Below are 15,947 nucleotides of genomic sequence, written 5' to 3' on the forward strand. Positions count from 1 at the left end.
AAACACACCGCAACTGTGGGTGAAAGGTTACAATTTTAAAAATGACTCCTGTTGGACATCGGACGCCTCTGAGCGCCATTGTTTTGTGCTCTGCTACCTACTTTTCATTGCTTGACCGCTGGATTACTTTTCATTCCTTTTCATTGCTAGTACCGCTAGCAGCGTATCAAAATGTTTGCCTACATGCGAGCCACGCTTAGCTTACGTAAGAAATATTGGGAAATACGGTAGTATACGAATGAACTTCTCAATTGATTCTTAACAGCGGAAATGTGCCACTTGTCGCCGAACTAATTTCACATGTGTCACAAAGAAATTTCCGGATGCTATAAAAGAAGGAGACTTAAAACGAACGCTTTAGTGGCAAACTTCGTAAAATTGCTGACTCTCGCGTCGAGCAACATTAAGCAGTATTTCGAAATTCGATCAAACAGGTGAGACTGATAGAGGTATAGTACGCGATACTGAAGCTTTTAATCCTCATTGCATTGATCGCATTTTGCTTTTCATTTTTATGCCTGACACGTGCTATTAGTGAGAGGTAGTCGTTCTTACAGATGTATCTGCATGGAGCATCTACATCTATATGCTTAGTGCAGTTGAGCCTGTACTATTCCAAAACGTTGAAACCATTGTGGTATTTAAAAAGATGTGGGCAGACTCGCCTTACGTGTAAATCTACTCCCAGTTATTATTAATATGACAAGTTTTTAACGGAAAGTACAAGTTCCAATTGGAATCTCGCGTGCGACGCCACGTTTCCTTGTCTTACCTCATGATGCGGTACTGTGAAACCTCCTATTACGGACACTCCCCTACTGCGGACAGCTGGATTTCCTCCGGCAAGTCTTAATGTTCTTACTTCAATACCTCTCGTGTACGTGCGCCTCCGTTCAGCGGACAAGAATCCTGGTCCCGTGGAGGTTCGTTCCAGAGAGGTTTCACTCTAGTAGGACCACTGTAGGACTTTAGGGCTGTAGAGCGTTCGTCCAGCCAGATCTTCTCATCTAGCCGGCAAGAACTCTCTGTCGTTCCTATAGAGTGGGGGGATAACAAGTTGTCTGTTTGTTTACACCTGTAGTCGGTAGGCTTTGGTTGTTTGGTGTAGACGATATCAAAGGTCCATCGTTCATCACAGCTACATACCGACATTCGTTGCCGGTCAGATTGAGCGCGTTATATTCAAAATAGAAAACAAAAAAAAGCAACCTGGACTTGAACCAGTGCACGTTCCGGGATGCTTTGTTCCAGTTCCATGGCAACATAACGCAAGTTTTCCGAAACAAGGCTCTCGAGCAAACACGGCGTGCCGTTCCGACACCTTGGATCGGATGGCATCGAATTTTATTGGCTAGGTAGTCACGTGACTTCATTACACACTGAGCGCTACTGTCGAGAAAATTATAAACTATTTCTCGGTACATCTTATCGTGACCATAAAACTCAGAAGGTGGAACAATTCTGTGTTGCAAACAATTTGGAATGTATTTGAATGATGACACATTATTTGGAATGGAATCTGTTACAATGAAATGTGAACTCTTTCGCAGAACGGCAGCAACGACACATCCACAGCCATTTTATTCCTGAACGCACGTAAGCAGGCCTACTCCAGGCATAAGCTTCCCATCGCAAGACCCAGGCTCCGAACGACGACGTCTGAGCCTTCGGAAATCGACCTCGAGTCTGAGACCACACCTGAACCAGTTCAGGAAAACACCCAGGTAACGTCGGCTTGGAAGGCTTTCCAAAAGCTCCGCTATTCGTTTTTGTTTCTTTTCTTTTTTCTTGGCGGTGTCTTTTTTCTTTTTTCATGAGCGAGGCGTTTGTTTTTATTTTTATTAAATATTTATTTATGTGCCCCCACAAAAGGGAAATTAATCCCCGACGTGGCGGAATGCACACGACATGTACAAATACAACAAACAATTTAACAGAACTTGAAGAACAAAATTTGACAAGAACATGAAACAAAATGGATAAAATACGATAGAAATAAGAGAAAATAACGCCGCCTAAAACGTGAGCTCCCCAAGTTTTCCTCTAAATTGGCCAAGAGTGACCCATTAACACACCATTTTTTTCTTTCTTTCAATCAATCAATCAACACATCATATAATAATATCGGTTGTAATAAACGGCCACTACAAAAGACAGAGTTTGGTACCCATAAAATGTGCGGTGACCAGGGATTGAGACCACTGGCGCTGAACGCAATGAATAAGGCGTAGAATAGGTTGGCAAGCGATAATCCATATGAAAAGTATCAGGACGACTCTTGAACTCCCTAAAAACTCTTCTCGTCAACTTCAAAACATATATATCCGATACACGTGAAATTCGGTTTACCGCTTTCGGATTGGCTTGCTGTATATGAAACATTACCGACAGCCCTATTCTGCGAACGCTGAATAAGTGAAAGGTTTGTAGTGGCACTAGAACCCCGAACCAACACGCAATAACTTGGAATATGTCAGGACGTATAGTTACGAGTTTTACAGAAAGAATGAAATATAGTTCGCACTCTGTTGCCTTCGCTAAGTCGATTATTCCAAAGGAGGTGTTCATCACAAATAACGACCAGAAACTTAAATCATTTAACACGACCCACAGGGTATTTTCCATACCTTTCCTACATTTGTGCAGCTTACGTGACGATGTGATGTACAATCACGCTGCGCTTCTTATGTCAGGGCACCAGGGGACCTCCAGAGTCTCCACAGACGGATCTCTCTCTCCCTCTTCTATACATTTTTAGCTTCTATTAGCTTCTAAGTGATAAGCTTGAGAGAAAATATGTTTCATGGTCGCTTCTGATAGGGTTCCTTTAATACTCCAGTTTGTGTTTGGAAGAGAGTTTCATTCGCCAAGAAAACTTGTCATCGTGTTTATTGATATTATCTTCAGTGAGTACTGTGTTCCTTGACACACGCGAGATATCGCAGGTGAAACGCCAAGCCATTTTCGACACCGTCCTCAAGCAAGCGGATATCTTCGAGTTGTCTTCCTCAGACTTCAGTCCAGCAGTCGCATGGCCCGTTCCTCGGCGTCCAGCGTCCCGGCGCTTCCGTCACAACACTTTGACTGTCTCATCAACGGCCAGGCCACTCCTGAAGTTGATGAGGCCGAAACCCACGAGGCCACCGGCTTACTCACTCGACGGATTTGTACCCAAACCGAGCATGATCCGCGTCTCTTCCACAGAGGCCCCCCTTCATATTCGAAGGGCGTACGCCAAAACCGACGCCCCGACCTCCTCTAGGAATACACTCAGGAAAAGGGGTTACAGGAAGAACAAGGTGGAGTAACATCTTTCAATATTAAATGGTGTCAATATGTAGAGCTGAAATTCGTGTATATTGTTTGGCGAACCACGATCCCCATCAGAGGTGGGCCCTCACGATCTTTGCCCTCACCTCAGTTTTCATCCCGGATGTTTTTCCTCACGTCACCTCACCTCAACCTGCTTTCTGAAGTATTTTCCTCACCTCAACCTGCTTTCTAAAATATATCCACTTTTTGCCGTTTTCACTTGACAATTGCTCTTTGAATTAGGACGGTCATAGCCACAGTTGTTTCGCGGCGCTAACACGGAATAAGTATTAGCAGCGGGCTTTTTACGTTTCGTTTATTTATTCCTGACAACAAGTACCCACAACTAAGATTCATTGCCTTGCTTGGCTCGTCCTTCTTGCAACAAGTATCCACTACATGTATGATCAGTAAAAATTGGACGTAGAGTATGATGGGTAGAGAAGTTGCACAAACCGAGCAATTTTGAGTTGTTTGTTTTTCATATTGGCAAGGCAGGAATGGCCTGTATGGAGTATATCTCGAGCGAGAATCATAATGGGACTGCGGAAGTCGTTTTCGGGTTGGCATGCAGCTATACTTCGAATTATTTGTACATTGTTGTCTATTATGACTTTATATTATCGATCAATATTATTTAAATAGCGGACGTATTCATTTGTAGCCGGAATTCGGGGACCTTTTCTTGAAGACCCTCGTTTTGAAGCAATCAGGTAGACGTGCTGTACGGATTACTAGTGACTTATATGTTGCCTTACTAATTAAATTACTTTATGTAGACACAGCCTTCTTGTGCCTTTCCACCTAACTTCATTGCCGTACTAAAAGCTCAATGGTTCAACTTGTTGCAATACGGAATATATGCCGGTATTTGCGCTTATTGCACTTAAAGCGCGTGTTGTTGCTTCCATTTCTTACATCAGTCTCTGATAAGGTCATTGGTTGTCATGCACTATCGTTCCAAGTAATACGTGAAAGACATCTGCTTACAGACTGACTAGTTTGGCTTTGTTGAAATCTAAACACATAATGCACACGGAACTATATTGACTTGTTCATGTGTCTCACATCATATATTTGACTCAACCGACTTTGATTGTATTGAAATCCAAGCTAAATACATAAAGCACACATAAGCTATATTCACTTGTACGTGCATCTGACCTGAAACGTCTATCATGTATCTGACTCAACTGAAAGTCCGAAACTAACGGGCTTACAGCGAACACATTTTAGTGCAGAGAGTCTATGCTCACAGTACAAAAACATTTCTGCTACATTGGTAATAGAAAAAGCTGGCTCCCGGTACCCTTTTAAGAGATCGCTTAATTGAAAATAGCCGCTCCACATCTCTTCAACCTCCCTCTCAAAATTTTTTCGTCACCTCACCTCACCTCAATATCACTAACATTTTCCTCACCTCACCTCAATCTCTCTTTTGAGAAGTTTTCCTCACCTCACCTCAATTTCCCTTTTAGAAGTCATTCCTCACCTCACCTCACCTCAATGTGCGTGACATGAGGGTGATGTGAGGGTGAGGGCACCCTCACCCTCATTTGCCCTCGTGAGGATGCCCACCTCTGATCCCCATTCACTAATTTACGCGTAACAGAACCCTTAAGGACGCTAGCCGATTTATGGTCCGATGCGAAGAAATACTCGGCGTTTCGGGTGTTCCGCATATTATCATAAATTGTACCGTGTGTTCTTACAGTTTATCAATATACCCGCCCATATTATCGCCGTTGAGCCTGACGAACAGTTGAAAAAGGTACCAGAATTAGAGCCCTGCACGAGCACGGGCCCTCGACCCGGCCCGCGGGCCGAGCCGGGCTTGTTATTGGCTGTGTGCTGCGGGCCGGGCCGTGCCCGGGCCGACAAAATACGCTAGCACAGCGGGCCGGGCCGTTAAAATACGCCAGCACCGCGGGCCGGGCCGGGCCGGGCCACGAAGCTAATTCCACACAATGGAGATGCATTAGTTCATATCATCATGCGCTTGTGTCATTTCCTCTCAGTTGTCTCATGACGTAAACACACAATTATTATTATTATTATCATTCCTGTGCATATTTTGCAAAGACAAGCAAGGGATACTGCATTAGGCATATGATTCGACCCTCTAGAACATTCTCAAATCCACTTTACATTGCTCCTCACTCCTCACGTATTTCACAATCACTTGGCAAAGCTTGGTGAGAGGGATATGGACTGGGAGAAGGAGTTTGTCGACAGCATCCTCTACCTCCGCAAAATCTTGACAGTGTAACGATAACGCCCATGCCCGCGTACGTTCTGGATTTAATTTGGTCTGGTGCGGTTATGGTGTTAAACCGCCATCACTTATATGTTTGTCTTCTCTCCTTATAAATTTACTGATAAATTTGTTTGATAATCGCAAGAAACGCGTACATCGCGGCTGGAAATACTATGCCGGGATCTATACTCGCCGGGTCACCGGGCCGGGCCGGGTCGGGCCCGGAAAAGTCGGCCCGTGCAGGGCTCCAACCAGAATAACCTCTCTCAGGATGTCCGACATTGGACTTACCGTCATTTTAGATACCTCGCTGACAAACCCTCATGAATCGGTGATGATTCTGGAACATGTCTGGAGTGATTATTTTTGAGCTTATCAGATCTTTAATCGTCCAAATGCCACGTATAATGTGTCCTCCGTACGGAAATGTCCACTTATATAACGAATTTCGAGACTAAAACAATTTGAAAAAAGAGTTACTTATTTGATTTATCAAAATTTTAGGCATATAAATTGTATTGAAATCCGCGTCTCCTTGAGAATATTCCAAAAAGCGCGCCTCTGGGAAACAGGGCTTCACAGCATTGCAGCGGTTTTGTAATACGTAATAATTTAGGCCAAATACATATTTGATTCGTCGATACAACGAGTGTTGAGCAAGAACTTATAAGAAAAGCGGAAGACACGATTGTCTTTCACAGAACTTCACACTTTTCCTTCACGGGAAGCTGTCAGGTTGAGACAGGTTGAGCTGTCAGGTCAGAGCTGTCTAGTTGATCAAGTTAAATACCTTGGTGTAATTATTGACGGGCATCTCCAGTGGAGACCTCACATTCAACATATTTGTCAAAAACTTTCCAATGCTTGTTCCCTCCTCTTACTTGCAAGAGAACTGTTTCCTATTGGTGTACTACGCTGTATTTATAGCTACCAGTCCTATGTTGAACCTATCCTTAGGATACAGAAACGATGTTAGCGGATCATGACTTTCACAAGCGGTTACAGCCCCTCCTTGATCTTATTTCGAAATTTAATAGTTCTTCCTTTTGATCATGTTGTGAAACAGCATACAGCTTTACTTACGCACAGTATTATTAATCGTAATTTTCCGTTTTCTGTTCGCTTGTTACAACCCAAATTGAGGTCGACCAGAGAGAGAGATTTAGGGAACTTTAACCTTAGGAAGGTCAATAATGTTTATGGTCGTAGGTCTGTGGCATTTCAAGGAGTCAAGATATGGAACTCTCTTCCCATAGACACAAAAAGAGCGCGTAACTTTAAACCCGCTGTCACTAGGTTCTGTTTTGAATGTCCACAATAGCTGTGTCCTAATCAGGCTATGAACTCTTTATAAGAGCGTATAAATGTGTTCTCAGTACTGATATGTTGTCCGTATTGCTGTACTTGAGTTTTTCGTTCTGTTGAACGTGAAATTGCTTATGTAAATCATTGTAGCGGACCCACTACTAGCAGACTGCTATGTATGGGTCTACACGTGTTCGGTATTTATACCATTGTTCACTATCGAAATAAACAGCCAATTCAAATTCAAATTCAAAGAAAGGCAGAAGAGCTGGAACGTCGAGGACGTGGACGAGTCCATACTGAAAACCATGAGGTTGAGGAATACAGAGGACAACAAAACTAATCTTAAACGCAGCTAAACTTTATTTCACCAAAACGCAAGAATACATACTCAAGGAGCTGGGGAAAGGAAAGCACCTATTGCTTAACATTGATTACATTCCCCGACATTTCTGCAACATTATCTCAGACGTGCGTTTAGACTGCGTAGGAAGACGCCATGAATGCAAAATTTTTCGTTGCCCATCCCGATTTCAATTTGGCGACACCACGACGTCCGTAATTCCCCATCTGTTACTCTAGACGGATACAGTATTGAAGAGTTAACCTTGGACTACAGAGGCCACACTTGAAAGTAATTTCTTCTTGTTCAGACGAAGCCATTGTCAAACGACGACGACGATGATGGCAACGTGTTCGGCAAGTCTTCTTACAAGAGGAAGAACCCCAGCAGTCGAATGATGATGAACCGGACACCGCGGAAGGGACTTCCTGGAATCGACTTTCCTACCTTCAGTCGTGTTCCCGTGACGAGCTTCGACTGCGACGAAAAGCCTTTCCCTGGCATGTATGCCGATTCTGACGCCGGTTGCCAGGTAACAGCTGTTCAATGTGGCTCATGCAATTCCAGAAAGTGGTACTTGTAGGAATGTCATTCGAAATATTGGCTAAACTACGGCAACTACACCTCAACCACGCATGCAGTTAGCGGGGAGGCGGCGGCGATGTTGGGCAATGCCCAATATTGGGTTAGATGAAGTTAGCCTACGTTTGTTTGTTTAGAGGTTTGAGGAGAGATATTGGCGAATAGCAGCAGACCTATTACTTTAGTGTGGTTAGTTTAGGGTTACAACAGCGCGAAGCCCTAATCTAGTCTCCGCGTCAGACTGCGCCGCCGAAGTGTCGTTGCCGTAGTTTATCCGAAATATCTGTGTCGAATAAATCTAAACGAGCAATATTTATTACATTTTCGATGCGAAGCTTAGTCATTCCCGCACATCATTAAAACTCGATATCGACTATTGCGACGAAGCTGTAATGTGGGCAAGTTGGAACATTAGTTGGAAACACAGAACAAGGAAAGAAACGGGGCTTTGTCTTTGTCCTGTCTTTTGCGCTGTCCCCTTTTATTGAGTAATGCGTTTTTCAAAATGTCTCTACAAAATCCATGTGTGGTAGCTCATAGTATGATGAAGGCGCACCGAAATACATACCTGAGTCCTACCTCCACTACATTTTGTACCTACAATACGGAACCTGGAACCTACGGAACCTACAATAATCTTGAATAATACTCCCTGAAGGGTCTGAACCCCAGACCACGTCGCCTGATAGATATGGTTGTCCTTGCAGGTGTGGCACATGTGCACAGGAGTTCCGAACCTGGGCGCTCGGCACAGCTTCCTTTGTCCCAACGGCACAATCTTTAACGAACGACGCGGCGTCTGCGACTGGTGGTACAACGTCGACTGTAACGACTTGGAGCCATGAATTCTCCGATGACCCAACAGTTACGGACACAAAAAGGCATTCCTCGAGAAGACTGTGCCAAGAGACGATTTTCGATGGGTGTCATCGTTTGTCCCTCCTTATCAGTTATGATCATCGTTATGTTTACAATCATATCAGGAACGTAGGTCCTAGAGAGTCAGGTTTCGTTTATCGTAGATGTTGGTATAATTGAGCTCGCGGGAATAATGACATTGGGCAGGAAACGCTTAGGGTTGTGTGTATATGAGCGTTCGAAACTCGAGGGAAAGCCGGTGATAAGGCCGTTAACGTAATCAGAAAGTGATTGTTTGGATGGACAAATACCCCCAGACAAAGAAAGCTTGACTATAAAAATGAACGACGACATCAGCATGTTTCGATTGATATTTGTGTCGTCATATAGGCGAACACTTTCCATTGGAGGAGGTATTGATCACAATATAGTTGGGTAGTTATCAATGCTCCTGGCGGTTATGAGCAGTTTTCTTTTTGTTCATTCACTGACAGACACGTGACATTGTTCTACTGTGTTTTATGTACGTAAATAATAGAGATGGGACGAATCCGAATCCACGAATCTTTTTCTGTAGAAGCAGATTAAAAATCTAAGAAAAAAAACTTCTACTGGAATTTTTTTTTTCTGCAGAATATGATACATTCGTTTAATGAAAAAAAAAACACAATAGTTCAGTTTCGGGAGAAAATATCCCCACAGAGTTCATTTATTTAACATATTATTCATGGACTATTTCTATAAAGCTAAAGCAACAATCAAAAGCATATTTTTAACTTTTAATGAGAGTTCCCGCTTGGAACTCTCTCAGTCCAGAGCAATGTAAGCAAACAAACAAGAAAACACCCGTCGGTTACTGAGGCTTTCGGCAGACTCCGGAAGCGCCAATTTGAAAAAGGAAGAAACGCAGATTTGAAGGATTCGATTCGCCGTTTTGGGCACTAGGGTTCGGATTCCCGAATCTCGAATCCCTGCCTAGGATTCGTGGATTCGGTTGGCACATCCCTAGTAAATATCCAATGGGAAAATGTTATTTATGGCCCGCGGCTACAGAGGGGGTAAGGTTCAGGTGGCAGAAACATTCCACTGAGATTATTCCTGATTGAACGGGCAGCCCGACAACGGTCCCCAGTCTACAGCTTTCTTCATTAAATTCCCATCAACTCGTATAGTGTTTCGTTACCTGGACCACGATAGATATTTATTTTTTACAAACACTCCCTCTGACGTTTGAAATGCCGTCCACTTCTCGTTAAGTCGCAAATGGGCTGCGACAATTTTTTGTTGTTATTTATTGAGCACTCGTTAGATCTGTATCGTGCACTTCTGTTCAAACTATTTCTGTACATATAAACGTTGAAGAGTTCAGCAATTGGTGTCTTTATTTGGTTGCCTCGGCTTAATAAAGATTGCTCAAAGAAACCGATCAAATATTGCGCCATTTTTCGTGACTAATTTAGAGTGAGATTTACGCTTGTATAAGAAAGAAAAGGAGCAATGGAGAGTCGGAGGTGGTTCTTCAAACCGCATTACAATGGTCGCATGATATGAAACCGAAACTGATTGACGTCGTTGGGAGTCGTCCAGACGGAGAAGAACTTCCATAGGCTGACGCGTCCCAGTTTTAAAGGAGTCGCTTTCCTTCATCTTCTAACATCACCTCGGCGCGGTAAATTTTCCGTAGGCACGCCTCTCTAAATCCACAGCGAAACAAATAAACCATCTGGAAAGAGCACAAATAATAGTATATGTGCTACATCTATTTCTACGGACAAAATATGTGTGTGCTTTTATGTATGCGTGCGTGTGCGTATGCATGTTGAAAAGTGATGAACAACCAGAAGAAGCGACTCTTCTAAACCTGGGAGACTGCTATAAACTCGCGAATGATTAAATGATAAAAAAAACAGTGAAACGATGATAAAACCTGAGACAAGGGACAGAAAATAACCATTATTTTCTGTTCTTTGTCTCAGGATTTGTCGTCGTCTTACAATGTACCAGCTCGCCTGCACCCTCGCACTTCTACCTTTAAAAAAAGCGACGATGATGAATTTTTAAAGAATGATTAGAAAATAAACGGGAGCAAGATGTCTCGTCCCATGTTTTGAAAACTCATTGCGACCCCTTTAAGTACTACAAAGGAACGTTTTTAAACACTACGTGAGCACAAATTGCAATCATCCAAGTTGCACGAAAAACGTGCATGTGATAGCAATTTCATGTAGTAGTAACACACCCGGAAATCAATACCTTGTTTTACCTTGAGCATCCATCTGTCAATCTATCCGTTCATCCATTCGTAAACATTTTAAACAACAATAGTCGTTTTATGTGATATCGCGCACACGTTGATTTGGAAATGTAAGAGGGGGGGGGTTAACCTCCCCCCTCCCCGACATCGTACCTGTGGTGGTGCATTTGGGAGAGGGGAAATTCTCTCCCTATGTAAAGTCTCCGTAGAACGCCTCCTGAAATACTTCTCTGGCTACGCTGCTGACATAAGGGGCCAATCCATGAGCCGCACGAATCCATTTCTTGCAGTCGTCAATCACTAACGGATTGGTAAGTAAGGCCCACTTCACGGCAATCCCGTTTCGTATAATTCGACAACGGTTTTCAACAACACCACTTTAATCCCATAACTTAGATTAGGCGACGTAATCAACAACTGCAGTCTACCAATGTGTCGGTCCACGGAGATCAGGTGACGTCGCCGCCCCTGATCACCGTCCAAACTGTTTGTTTCCTGTCTCTCTCTTTTTCTTCTCTTTTTTTTTTCTTTTAGAAAGGTAAGTCAGAGACAACTTCATATGCGATAACATGTGGCTATGGAAATGGGTCTCATTCCCATTGAACGCATCTTGTATGCCTAGATCATTTGGGGTTCCGCGACACCCGCGAGTGTAACAAAGGATCCCTCCTTCCCTGTCGGACAGCCCTATCTATCGTGCCCCGACATTTGATCGTTCGGGATTGACAAGCGGTGCGTTGAGTCGTCGCTCCAAAGGGGGTGACTCCCTCTAACCCCACAAGGAGCTTCCGCTCACACCTATTTCCGCTTTGGGGTATTGGCAGACACTTGCGGGCACGCAATTTTTAAAAGCGTAGCATCGAATAAATTGATTTTGTTAAAAGCTGAGTCGTTGCGTTCTGCAATGTCGCCCACACCAGCACGAACGTAGGAAACCAGCGATGCTAAGTTTCCCGACGTGGATCGATCGCTTATACTTGTAGCGCAGCCCAAAAGACACGGACGAAGACAAGGGCACACAACTGCGTACTCACAACTGAACAGCATTAATGAGCATTTACCAAGTATCCCGCTTGTATCCTTTAGTGCAGTGATTTATCCAGACCTCCCTACACTCCCCTAACACCCCCAAAAATCTGGAGGAGACCCCCTAAAATTTTGTGAGATTGCACAATATCTCGTCAAAAGCCACGGCTTTAGTGAATCGATCAACTGATTGATTCTTTTGAGATGGTTCATCTTTGTAAATACGTTCAGCTTCATGACTACCCTGGCTTCCCGCCAATGAAGCTCTGACATTCTCCCACCAGCTATGCTGAGCAGAGTAGATCCAGCGCTCATTTTCCGCACGCTTCCACATATATCTCGTCAAGATGTCGCATTAGTCGATCGAATGCGCCTCGATGTGGCTTTTACCGCTTGAGACACGTTGACTCTCCCCGATGCAGACACTACGATGCTGTAGAAGATCTAGAACACATTCTTCTTCATTGCTTCCCGAACCGTACTCTCGCCTCCTCTCTCTCACAAAATTGCGTGGTCTACATCGAGCCCGCTCTGCCCTCAAAGCTCTATTGACCTTTCTCGATACCATAAGACTTGGATCCTTATTGCGAAGGGGCTCATTATTTCATTCCCCGTATCACCACCAGCAATGAGGCGATCAAACGCCCCATTCATGATCTCACAATAAAGTTGTTGTTTGTAAACACGTGCAGGTCAAACGGCAAAACACGTCACTTCGCTTCCGTCTCTTTTGGCCCCGCAAATCTGCTTTTGAGAAGGTGTCACAAATTTGGACCCTTGTTACGAGCTTGGCCGTTTAGTGGATGGAGTCATTACTCTAGGGCTCCCATTTAACGCGGCCATATACATCGCAGGACCAGTTTGCCGTGGCTGACGGTCACTGCGTTTTCGTCGTTTGACTCAACCCGTCACCACACCTTTGCTTTTCTCTTGTGTTTCGAAAGCATACTTCGGAGCTACTTCGGAGACCCATGCGGTGACCGTCTTTGCGCGCGTATACGCTTCGAAATTCCGTGCCATTTATTGGTTCCCTAATGCCGCCAACAATTTTTCTCGAGCCTACAGAAGAGAGACTATGGCCAAACAGTGTGATGTATGAGTAAGACCACCAGAGAAATCCTTGAGGCCGAAAGATTGCGGAATTTGGAACGTCGTGTGTCACAACCCAATCGTTTGACGCTGTCTGATAAGGAACCGGCTTTATAGCGAATTCAGCTGATTGTTTCCGTGCAGAAAAAGTGCATGACCCACGGCCGCTTCAACCCAACGCGTTTCATTAGCGAGTTTTCGTGCATCGTACGCTATCGCCCTTGCGTACGTAAGGGATAGCGTGATGGTTCTGCGCACTGCGCGAAGCTCTCTTTATGTTTTGCACGTGCGCAGAACCGCCAACGCTATCTCTTACGTACGCAAACGCGATAGCGTACGATACACTAAAACTCTCTATTGATCCTTCGGTTCGCTCTTCGTTCGTTCTTGCCTTGACAGAAGGAGTGCGAGAGAGAAAGGAGAGGGTCGCCTCAAAGCTTAGAGCCTCGCAAAGGCGCCCTTTATTCACGCTCTATCTCGTTGGTGCCTACACGGATTTGGGATTCACAAGCATCAGCGATCTGCGACACACAATGCGTTATCTGCGGGGATGTATTATGAAACGGTTGAATGGATCCGGCAAAACTGAATCGACATCTTGCGACGAAACAGCATAAACGATTGAATATGTGCTACTAGTTCGCCTGACCCACTTCCACAGTGTTCCTTGAGGTCGGCGGTCACGATCACGTGTTCCCTGCAATAACATGAGTTCAGAAACACCGTGCTATAAGATGTAATCCCTTTCTATCCCCATATGACATTGCATGTGACTATGGCAGATGACTACACAGATGTTATCGGCAGTAGTATATTCCAGGCAGCCAGCGTTATTGCAGCCAGAACGGAGTAAAGGCTGCACGAGCATACAGCTGTTTCCAGTGGTTTCCAGCTAAAGGTGTGCGCCATCACGCCGTCACCGGGCAGACATGTACAAAATACTGCGCAAAAGTATTTAAGGTAAGATATACTAAATACTCCACGTAAAAAGTATTTAAAATAGAGTACAAAATACCCAAAACTGAAAGTAATTTTACTAGAGCACTAAATACTATAAGAGGTATTTAAGATACTCTTTAAAGTACTTTAGTATTATCAGTAAGTGAAACGCGTATTCTGAACTTGGCCGTACAAATGAAAGGAATAAACTTCATCCGCCATACGTAAGCACATCTTATTTGCAAGATCTTAGTGACAATTAATGTTTGGTGCACTTTGGTGGTATGTTCGAACCCAGAATTTCGTAATCCCTCCTGTGTGTCAGCTGGAGTCTTTCAACCTCTGGTGCGTGTTTATTGCTTTGGTGGCCAAGGAAATAAATGCAGGGATTATCTTGTACCTAATGAAATAGGATCCAATATGAATAGGGACCGTTTCCTGACGAAGGTGTCGGGCTGTTGACAAGCAAGGTTAGGCTTCACTCAGGTGCCTTTGCCAGGAAAATGTCTCCACGGAAAATGTACTGCGGCTTCCAATAAGCGTAGAACAGTTACAGTCGGTGACCTACTATTTCGTACTAAAACAGCTCAATAATATGAGAAAACCCTGCCCCACGGGTCGGGTCGGGTCGGTCTCCAACTGATGGATGAACAACTTTACTACCCGACACCACCTCCGCCGGGATTCTCGGAATAACGGCGAAGCACAAAAAAAAAAAAAAAAAAAAGAACAACAACAGGAATCGTTGTACGTAGGTAATCATGTGTCCCGCAAAAGAAAAATGGTTGTAAGTTCTAATACCTATTTCACTTATATGATGATGTTAGGTTACCTTGGATATTGCTAAGTTGTATGCCAAGTTTTTATCGAGTGTGCTATGTTCAAAGGCTGCTGTCATTGAAAATGCGAAAGATTCTCCTGTCTGAAAATGGTTTGGTGAACGTACTCCGTTCAGCTAATGCGGTTGTTTAGCGAGAGTGATCTACTTTCCGTCACACGTATAAGAATTGCATAAAATACTCATGGACTTCCTGTTGTCCACAAGGTTGCTCCAGACGCTGTACTATGTTATCGTTGAACGATGAAAGTCACTGAAAAGGTTAGCCAGCTGTAGGACTCGAACCCACATCTTCTGGATTATCGGTCCAGGGCTCTACCAATTGAGCTAAGCTAACACGCCTTCTCAGTGACTTCCAGGGTGCGTCATCTGAAGGGACAAACCAGTCACTCTCTCTCACTCATCCTGCTTCCGCTCTTACATTTTTGCACACTCATACACACATTCATACGACATTCATACACACATTCTCTCATGCTCTTATGTTATCGTGCTTTCATCCTTCCTTCATCATCTTCATATAATGTTCCACGTGCAATGGCGCACCGCCTCGGTGAAACACCCAATCTCATCGTCAACATCTATTGTTGTTGCATAAATAGACATTGTTGTTCGTGATTGAGGAATATGGCTTGAAAAATGTTCTCGATCAGTAGATACTTATTGCGAGAATACCTTGTAGACATTTGCGGGTGTGAAAAAAAGAAAAGAGGCTCGAGCGGGTACGAATGGGCTTACATATTCATATTTGGTACCATCGCAACACGAAAATCATCCCTTATTCCGATGCATTCCTCTCTGTTCTAAAGAAACGGATATGTATAACGAAATCAAACAAAGAAACAGCGCCTGCTAACTATCGATGCATAGTCGCGCGAAAACTGGGGTGACGTTGGCGGCTTGACCGTGCGAACCAAGCTCTGGCAAGGGCGATAGAGCCGGAATATGCATCGACACAGGGGGTTCCCCAGCACCCAGTTTGTGCTCCTGTATTGAAAAGGCACTATTAGAATCACACGAAGAAAAAAAAAAGCCGTTTGCCTAAGAATCAGGGCTCTACTTATGAGTAGTCTAGCACCTGCAGAGAAAAGAAACTGAAGCCGACACCGTGACGAGGCCCACAGATATTTCGGGTATTTCACAA

At 44.1% G+C, this 15,947-nt stretch overlaps 1 protein-coding gene and 1 non-coding gene across 2 annotated transcripts in view; one reads left to right on the forward strand and one right to left on the reverse strand.

The window, feature by feature from the left end:
• Positions 1-10,025, forward strand: part of LOC135387793 (uncharacterized) — an 87,704-nt gene extending 77,679 nt beyond the window's left edge. Inside the window, exons 3-6 of the mRNA XM_064616923.1 lie at positions 1,551-1,724; positions 2,946-3,299; positions 7,528-7,749; positions 8,507-10,025. Of these exons, the coding sequence (XP_064472993.1) occupies positions 1,551-1,724; positions 2,946-3,299; positions 7,528-7,749; positions 8,507-8,644 (888 nt within the window). The 3' untranslated portion in view covers positions 8,645-10,025. The remainder of the gene's footprint in view (positions 1-1,550; positions 1,725-2,945; positions 3,300-7,527; positions 7,750-8,506) is intronic.
• A 5,042-nt stretch (positions 10,026-15,067) lies between these two features.
• On the reverse strand, positions 15,068-15,140 carry Trnai-gau (transfer RNA isoleucine (anticodon GAU)). Its single transcript has one exon. It is a non-coding gene; the product is annotated as a tRNA-Ile (tRNA).
• Between the last annotated feature and the right edge of the window lie 807 nt (positions 15,141-15,947).

This window comes from Ornithodoros turicata, chromosome 3 (genome assembly GCF_037126465.1).
Source record: "Ornithodoros turicata isolate Travis chromosome 3, ASM3712646v1, whole genome shotgun sequence".
Classification (NCBI taxonomy): domain Eukaryota; kingdom Metazoa; phylum Arthropoda; class Arachnida; order Ixodida; family Argasidae; genus Ornithodoros; species Ornithodoros turicata.